Source organism: Mandrillus leucophaeus, unplaced genomic scaffold (assembly GCF_000951045.1).
Source record: "Mandrillus leucophaeus isolate KB7577 unplaced genomic scaffold, Mleu.le_1.0 Scaffold17, whole genome shotgun sequence".
Lineage (NCBI taxonomy): Eukaryota > Metazoa > Chordata > Mammalia > Primates > Cercopithecidae > Mandrillus > Mandrillus leucophaeus.
This window is the reverse complement of record NW_012101698.1, coordinates 101,975-111,469: the sequence shown is the minus strand read 5'-3', so window position 1 is coordinate 111,469 and position 9,495 is coordinate 101,975. Positions and strand designations below refer to the sequence as shown.

Sequence of the window (9,495 nt, the reverse complement as noted above, 5' to 3'; positions counted from 1 at the left end):
AAAAAAAAAAAAAAAGAAGACATACAGATGGTAAATAAGCACAGGAAGACATACTCAATGTCATAAGTCATTAGGGAACTGCAATTTTTTCTTTTTTTTTGAGACAGAGTCTTGCTCTATTACTCAGGCTGGAGTACAGTGGCACAATCTTGGCTCACTCCAACCTCCACCTCCCAGGTTCAAGCGATTCCCCCACCTCAGCCTTCTGAGTAACTGGGACTCCAGGTGTGGCCACCTGCCTGGCTAATTTTTGTATTTTTAGTAGAGTCAGGGTTTTGCCATGTTGCCCGGGCTGACCTTAAACTCCTAACCTCATGTGATCTGCCCACCTCAGCCTCCTAAAATGCTGGGATTACAGGCGTGAGCCACCACACCTGGCCTCCCACCCACCCCTTTGCATCCACAGAGTTCTCAATCCTTGGCATGGCAGAAGCACCAGCCTCATCCCTTCCTGATCAACGGTGTGCCCTGGGATCCCTGGCCTCAGGCTGGACAACCAGGTGCCCACATCCTGGATGGGTATTTACTCATCGAACATCTAGCCCGTGGGGTTGTCCAGGGAAATACATTGGGTGGCAGCAGATATCTGAGGAGCTTTTTTTTTTTTTTTTTTGGTGGGGGGGACAGAGTTTTGCTCTGTCACCCAGGCTGGAGTGCAATGGCATGATCTCGGCTCACTGCATCCTCCACCTCCCAGGTTCAAGCGATTCTCCTGCCTCAGCCTCCCAAGTAGCTGGGATGACAGGTGCCCACCACCACACCCAGCTAATTTTTTTATATTTTTAGTAGAGATGGGATTTTGCCATTTTGGCCAGGCTGATCTCAAACTTCTGACCTCAGGTGATCCTCCCACCTCAGCCTCCCAAAGTGCTGGGATTATAGGCATAAGCCACTGTGCCCAGGTGAGGAGCTTTTTTTTTGAGAAGGAGTTTCGCTTTTGTTGCCCAGGCTGGAGCGCAATGGCATGATCTCGGCTCACTACAACTTCCACCTCCCGGGTTCAAGCAATTCTCCTGCCTCAGCCTCCCAAGTATCTGGGCTGGTCTGGAACTCCTGACCTCAGGTGATCTGCCCACCTCAGCCTCCCAAAGCACTGGGATTATAGGCGTGAGCCACTGCACCTGGCCAAAGCTCTGAAAATCTTTAACAATGTGTATAAATGAGCAGAATGAAGACAATTCCAGAAATAGATGGTTTAATCTCAAAAGCAAAAAGAATTAAATGGAACTAGTCAGCTTAGTTAACTGGAAAGTCATTTTCTTTTTAAGTTGTAAAACTGGAGGCACTGTGGTTTGCAAGTAAGGGGTTTTTTAGCCAGTTTGATAACCTGCATACAAGCGGTTGAAGGATGCCTCTCCACTCTAGGGAAATTCTAAGAAAAGACTGGATCACCTAGAGGATAATCAAGTGAAAGCCTGTGAAAACAAGAAGCATGGCTCTTCTTTGCCCCTCATAACACATGACTAACATTCACAACACTCCCATGGGTGTGTCCAGATCTGGAGGTTGCTCACTATGGGTGAGGGCAGTGTTTTTCAACTTTTTGAGCCCATACCCTTTTGATAAACAAAACAAAACAAATTCATGCGTCCTTCGTTAAACATTATCTTTCCTTTCTTCTTTTTATTCTTTCTTCCTTCCATTTATCCATCCATTCAAAAACTGTTAATTAAGTACCTACTGTGGCAGGTTTATTAAATACGGCAGAAAGTAAGACATCTCTAAATGAGGCTGCTTGAAAGTAACAGTAATTAAGAAGGATTGTCTGCTCTTTGGAGTTCTACATAACAGCTAGAAATAATGGGAATTTTCCCAAGCAGATCTATAGAGCATCCAAATTGGGCTCGGTGAAGAGAAAGGACAGCATTCTAGCACAGGAACTGAGTCAACCAATTCGCCTCACCAGCATGCAACAGATTTCAGCGGTTTTCCCTCTCCCCTTCCTCCATTCTGCAATAGACCTCTAGCTTGCTTACCAGTACTTCTACCCCAGCCCCTAAGCATTTGCAATGATTCTAATATGTAAGTGAACAGCACCTAAAACACAGTCCATGTTCATAGCAACCTTTTTGCCAAAGAGTCTGAGCAATGACCTTTGATCAAAAACATGACCTAAGCAGTGTAGAGTAACACCAAGCTAAAGACTCCTTCCCGCTTAGAGAAGAGACGCACCTTTTCTCGCCCAATAACGGGCCCCCGCCCCAATAGAATCTAGATTTAAAGATTTGGAGCCCAGTTTTTAACCAGAGGCTCTGCGGCCACCCTGGAACAACATGGTTTTAGTTTTTCCTAAAGAAGGTCTAGAATGGTCTGCTCAGCTTCGTGCTTTAGAGACCAATGGACAATGCAACATCATGCAGAAACTGCTTCTTGAGGGGACAGGGAGGAGTAACCAATGTATAATATTTTCAGTGGTGACTAACTCTGAAATTTAGAAAATGAGCCTGGAATTATAGTTATCTTGTCAGCAGTCTTTTTTTAAAAAAATTTTTGTTTGTTTGTTTGTTTTGAGACGGAGTCTCGCTCTGTTGCCAGGCTGGAGAGCAGTGGGGCGGTCTCAGCTCACTGCAACCTCCGCCTCCTGGGTTCAAGCAATTCTCCTGCCTCAGCTTCCCAAGTAGCTGGGATTATAGGCATGCACACCATGCCCAACTAATTTTTGTATTTTTAGTAGAGATGGGGTTTCACTATGTTTGCCAGGCTGGTCTTGAACTCCTGACCTCATGATCTGCCCACCTTAGCCTCCCAGGGTGCTGGGATTACAGGCATGAGCCACCGCGCCTGGCCTTTTTATTTTTTATTTTTTGTCAGCAGTCTTAAATACACGCTTTTTCCAAATTAACTCCTCTTCCCAGACACGATGTTCTAATAATCACTTTGATTATATAAATTAGAAAGAAATAAAAAAGGTTCAGATGATGTTAGATTCTTTTTTCATTAGCCAAAACAATGAATCCTAATAAGGGATAGGAAAAAACAGTATATTGTTGGCCTGACAACAATTAACTGAAAACACAATTCAGAACCATGACTTTTTTTTTTTAATACAAAGAAAGAAAATTCAGCATTACTATAGAAGCCATTTACAAATCCATGATTCAAACAGAAAAAAAGTAGCAGATTTAGGCCAAAGATAAAGGGGGTGACGTGCTTATATTCACTTAACTAACTGCAAAGTCAGAGGAATGCCGGATGTAATCAGTGAGTCAGGATGGCTCACAGAAAGGCAGGGGCCTGCAAGGTATAACCTTGACATCAGTCAGGTGAGTCTGTCTTAGAATACAACTAACATGCACAGCCAGCCCTCCAACAATGGGCTTCTAGAAAGGGAAATGGAGATTTCTGTGATCTATCTTCCATTTGGGATGTGGTTTGAAATAAGTGTGAAGTAAAGACAAGCCAAAAAAAAGACTATTCAAATTAATATTCAACCAGAAAAACAAAAATCAATTTGGCCAACTAAATCCAATAAGAATACAACTTAAGAAAAATGATTCCAGCCAGGCACAGTGGCTCACGCCTGTAATCCTAACACTTTGGGAGGCCGAGGCGGGTGGATCACCTGAGGTCAGGGGTTTGAGACCAGCCTGGCCGCCATGGCAAAACCCTGTCTCTACTATAAATACAAAAATTAGCCAGGTGTGGTGGCGCATGCCTGTAATCCCAGCTACTTGGGAGGCTGAGGCAGGAGAATTGCTTGAACCCAGAGGCGGAGGCTGCAGTGAGCCGAGATTGTGCCATTGCACTCCAGCCTGGGTGACAGAGTAAGACTCTGTCTCAAAAAAAAAGAAAAATGATTCCATCAGTGAAATTTTCCTTTCCTAACAGCAAGGGTATACTATGGTGCTAGAAACTGAACCAAAAGCTTTTTTTTTCAAACAATGTGGAAAATATATATTAGAAGTGCTAAGTAAATCTACCAAGAAATGGGCTTCACACTAATAACAGGCCCAGATAAAATTCCTTTTCCTTTTTGACAGGCTAGTGAAAGGCATATTCTAATACATCAAGAATCAGAATCAGATTTGAATCCTCAAGCTCAAAAATCCATTCCCAGAGGGTATCCTACTCATTGCTAAGGGTTTTGAGCAGATTGGCTTCAGGGTGGATTTCGTAAGACTCACACTAAGCCTATTCTGCTTTCCTGCAGACTCCTCACCTAATTTGGTATGTAATCAGCCAGTCACACACACATGCATGGTCTAGCCCTTGCCTATCTTTTGTCCTTGCTGGCATGCTCTTCCCCTTGGTCTCTACAATTCACCAACACCAGCCTTCTATCAGTGTCTCAAGTATACCAAGCTCTTTGCTGCTTCTAAGCCTTTGTACGTGATGTTTTCCTTACTTGGAAGAGTTTCCTTCAAATCTTAGCTTACGCTTACACTTCCTCAGTAGAAATATTCCCAGCCTAGGTTAGATGTTATGTGCTCTTGGTACCCACCACTTCTCTTTTGAGGCCCTTCATTCAATTCTAAGTACATTTCTGAACGGCCATTTAGTGTCTGACTTCCTTACTGGACTGCAAGTTTCATGAGGGTCTGCCCTGTCCCCTGCTGTATTCCCAGTACCCTAGCTTAGTATGTGTGGCACATGAGTATGCAATATGTAGTTTTTTTTTGTTTGTTTTGTTTTGTTTTAATTTTCTTTTGAGATGGAGTTTCGCTCGTCACCCAGGCTGGAGTGCAATGGCACGATCTCAGCTCACTGCAACCTCCAGCTACCGGGTTCAAGCAATTTTCCTGCCTCAGCCTCCCAAGTAGCTGGGATTATAGGCGCCCACCACCACATCCAGCTACTTTTTTTTGTATTTTTACTAGAGACGGGGTTTCACCATGTTGGCCCGGTTAGTCTCAAACTCCTGACCTCAGGTGATCCACCCACCTCGGCCTCCCAAAGTGCTGGGATTACAGGCTCAGTGAGTCACTGCACCCAGCCAATATGTAATGTTTAAAAAAAAAAACTTTAAAAATTATAAATTAGGTATGTAAAGGACATACACACTTAAAAGTGGCGAGAAGCAAAGCTTTAACATGCTGCCTGATGTGGGATGAAGAATGAATCCTGTGCTAAAATGAAGCATTCAAAATAGATGGATCTTATGCAACCAGCAGGTTATTAAGGACTTTCCCCAACAACAGTAGCAGAAACAAGGGCTGGGCTTTGGAGAGTGAAGGCCAGAAAATCTAGTATTCACCTCAGATGCAAAATACCAGGCTAGATATTCCCAGATTCAGATTGCAACAGGTAGAGAGGACCCTTCCCTTCTGATAGTGAAGTCTATTCAGGTGACAGAGTGGAAACGGTGCAACTTTCTTGTTCTCCACTTTGGAGAGAACTCTCATTAACAAACTAACTTCTTTATTCTGGTTCTCCTATGTACAATATCCATTCTTATTTCTCACAAGGGTATGGAAGGAAAACAACTGGTATTTTGCTTCTCCCTTCCCTCCATTCAAGCTTGGCTCATGTCTACAACTCACCTGAACAGCTCCTCCCAGCATGACAGCCACCAGCCCCATAGACATGCTCAGCGTCTGTGATTCCACGGTGCTCTCTGCCCGATGGGCCAAGCTTGCACAGGCTCTCTGCAATGTTGCTGCTACAAAGTCCACCACCTACCAAAAAAAGGGAATTGAGAATCAATGAGGAATAATAATTTAAAAAATCAAAATTCTCTTTACATCTTATGCCTACATCCTCATCTTCTTTATCTACATCATGATAGCAAGAATCATCCAGAATAATTGCTACTTACCATGCAGGTATGAAGTTGAGTGTTTTGCTTTTTTTTTTTTTTAATAGCATTTACTGGTTTATTATAAAGGTTATTACAAAGGACGCTGATGAACAGACAGATGGATAGGAAAAGCGGGTGGGGGTGGAGCTTCCATGCCCTCTCTGGGTTAGCCCCATTCCCAGCATCTCCACATGTTCAGCAAGCGGCAAGCTCCCAAGTGTTTCACGTGTACAATCTCACTTAGTTCTCATCTCAACTCTAGGAGGTCAGTACTATCATCCTCATTATGAAATGAAGAATCTGAGACTTTAAAAGGTTGTTTGTTTAAGGCCATACATTTAATAGATGAGAAAGCCTATTTATACTTTTCCAAATGTTTTAATATGCTACTCCAACTTCCTTTACTTTGCATGAATTTTGCCTGAAAATTAAAAAGCAAAATGACTTGTAAATGAACTCAAAATGGATCATGGACTGCAATGCAAAATACAAAACTATAAACTCCTAGCAGCTACCATGGAAAATCTAGATGGTCGCGGGTATGGTGAGGACTTTTCAGATGCAACACCAAAGGCACAATCCGTGAAAGAAAGTAATGATAAGCTGGACTTCACTGAAGTTAAAAATTCCTGCTCTGCGAAAGACACTGTCAAGACAATACAAAGAGAAGCCACAGACTGGGAGAAAATATTCATCCAAAACAGTCTGACAAGGGACTGTTTTCCAAAATTTACAGAGAACTCTTAAAGCTCAATAATAAGAAAACCTGGGTTGGGCACGGTGGCTCACGCCTGTAATCCCAGCACTTTGGGAGGCCGAGGTGGGTAGATCACTTGAGGTTAGGAGTCCAGACCAGCCTGACCAAAAGGTGAATCCTGTCTCTACCAAAAAATTACAAAAAATTATCCGGGCATGGTGGCACACCTGTAGTCTCAGCTACTCGGGAGGCTGAGGTGGAAGAATCGCTTGAACCAGGAGGCGGAGGTTGCAGTGAGTTGAGACAGCACCACTACACTCCAGCCTGGGCAACACAGTGAGACCTTGTCTCAAAAAAAAAAAAAAAAAAAATTAGCCATGCATAGTGGCAAGTGCCTATAGTCCCAGCTACTCAGGAGACTGAGGTGGGAGGATTGCTTGAGCCCAGGAGGTCAAGGCTGCAGTAAGCCATGATGGTGTCACTGCACTCTAGCCTGTGTAACAGAAAGAGATCCTATCTTGAAAAGAAAAGAGCCCAATTAAAAAAGAGCAAAAGTCCTACACCGATATCTCACCAAAGAAAATATACAGATGGCAAAAAAGCATATGAAAAGATGCTCCACATCCTATGGCATTGGAGAATTGGAAATGAAAGCATTGTTGATATACTTTTACACACCTAATAGAATGGCCAAAATCCAGAGAACTGATTTCACCAGGAATGTTGGTGACGATGGAGATCAACGGGAGCTCTCATTCATTCATTGCTGCTGGGAATGTAAAATGGTACAGCCACTTTGGCAGACCGTTTGGCACTTTCTTACAAAACTAAACATACTCTCACCATACAATCTAGCCATTGCTTGCCTTGATATTTACTCAAATGAGTTGAAAACCTATGTCCATACAAAACCTGCACATGGTTGTTTATAGCAGCTCTAGTCATAATTGCTAAAACCTGAAGAAACCAAGATGTCCTTCAGTAGGTGAATGCATCAGTAAACTGTGGTACATCCAAACAATGGAAAAATAGCACCAAAAAATGGGCAATCAAGCTATGAAAAGACACGGAGGAACCTCGAATGCATATTACTAAGGGAAAGAAGCCAAGCTGAAAAGGCTACAGGCTGTATGATTTCAACTATATTACATTTTGGAAAAGGCAAAACTATGGGGACAGTAAAAAGATCAAGGGTTGCCAGGGGTTAGGAGAGAGGGAGAACAGAACAGGTGGAGCACAGAGGAATTTTACGGTGGTGAAACTATTCTGTATGATACCATCATGGTGGATACATGGCATTACAAATTTGTCCAAATCCATAGTTTGTACAACGCCAAGAGCGAGCCCTAATGTAAACTATGGACTTTGGGTGGTGATGTGTCAATGTAGACTGATCAGCTGTAAAAAATGCATCACTCTGGTGGGACATGTTGACAATGGGGGAGGCTATGTTGTGTGAGTGCAGGGAGTGTAAGGGAAATCTCTGTCTCTTCTGTTCAATTTTGTTGTGAATCTAAAACTGCTCTAAAAAATAAACTCTCCTTATAAAAAATGACCTGTTACTTTCTGACTATGTCAGGGGGTCCTGGATCTGCTTCTCAAAAGGAGGTTTCCTCCTCAGGGATTCCTGCCCTGACTCACTCCTGACATTTTGACAGTCTAATTCTAGTAAGTAAAGAATGGAGGGGTAGTGTTCAGTTTCATCTAGAAGTCAGTGTCTTAGAACCATTTGTGCAAATGATTGACAGCAGTGATCCCCAAACTTTTTGGCACCAGGGACCGGTTTCATGGAAGACAATTTTCCCGCACACCAAGGTTGGCAGAAGCGGGAGGGGGAGAGGGGTGAGGAATGGTTTCAGGATGAAACTATTCCACTTCAGATCATCAGGTGTTAGTTAGATTCTCATAAGGACTGTGCAACCTAGATCTCTTGCATGCACATTTCACAACAGGGTTCGCGCTCCTATGAGAATCTAATGCTGCTGCTCATCTGACAGGAGGCTGTGCTCAGGTGGTAAAGCTCACTTGTGCGCTGCTCACCTCCGGGTATGAGGCCGGGTTCCTAACAGGCCACAGAACAGTACTAGCCTGTGGCCTGGGGGTTGGAGACCCCTGATCTACAGTCTTTTTTTAAGTATTAAATAGTTGAAAGGATTAAGATTATTCCTAGACAAGACTTTATATAGCATTTGGCTAACAACTAAGCTTTAAATAGAATTAATTTGGTCAGCATCATTTTCAATGCATTTGGATTAATCACCTTAAGTAAAAACACCTTTGAATAAATGACAGCACACAAAGGCACATGCGTGCACATACACATGCATACTTACGATTAATGACTCAAAAGAGAGAAATCATTTTAGAAATGGAAAGGCTGAGAAGGTCATAATAAGCCTCCAAATAACATGCAAGCTTGCATGTTTAATTCTCTGGACAAATCACATGCTGTGCTAGAATCTTTATTGCAAGCTTAACGTCAGGAGAATGGCTTGTTAACACTTGTCTTCTGAAGCAATGCAGGAAACTAGAAAGGTTATTAAAAGTTCCACTTACTGAAATGAACAATGCTGTTTATGGCAGTTTTCACCACCTCCTTCATCCCTACGATTTTATTCATACTAGAAGATAAGGACACTGGCCCTTTCTAGAAACACTAGGTAGAAACTGTTTCTACTATCTTGGGCCAACTATTTTGCCTCCAGGGAGTTTTCTAAAGCACTCCTTAGCTGGGCACAGTGGCTAATGCCTGTAACCTAATACTTTGGGAGGCCAAGGCAGGAGATCACTTTAGGCCAGGAGTTCAAGACCAGCCTGGCAATAAAGTGAGACCCTATCTCTACAGAAAATTTAAAAATTAGCCAGGCACAGTGGCACACACCTGTAGTCCTGGCTACCCAGGAAGCTGAGGTAGGAGGATTGCATGAACCAAGGAGTTCAAGGTTGCAGTGAGCCGTGATTGCACCACTGCACTCCCACCTGGGTGACAAAGAGTGAGACCCTGTCTCTAACAACAATAACAAAAAATAAATAAAGCATTTCTAAATTACTCAACTAGGAT

The 9,495-nt window shown here is 43.0% G+C and overlaps 1 protein-coding gene across 1 annotated transcript in view; it reads right to left on the bottom strand.

The window, feature by feature from the left end:
• The window catches only part of TANGO6 (transport and golgi organization 6 homolog (Drosophila)), a 289,584-nt gene that overhangs the window by 198,803 nt on the left and 81,286 nt on the right, over window positions 1-9,495 (bottom strand). Inside the window, exon 12 of the mRNA XM_011976674.1 lies at window positions 5,481-5,615. Within this exon, the coding sequence (XP_011832064.1) occupies window positions 5,481-5,615 (135 nt within the window). The remainder of the gene's footprint in view (window positions 1-5,480; window positions 5,616-9,495) is intronic.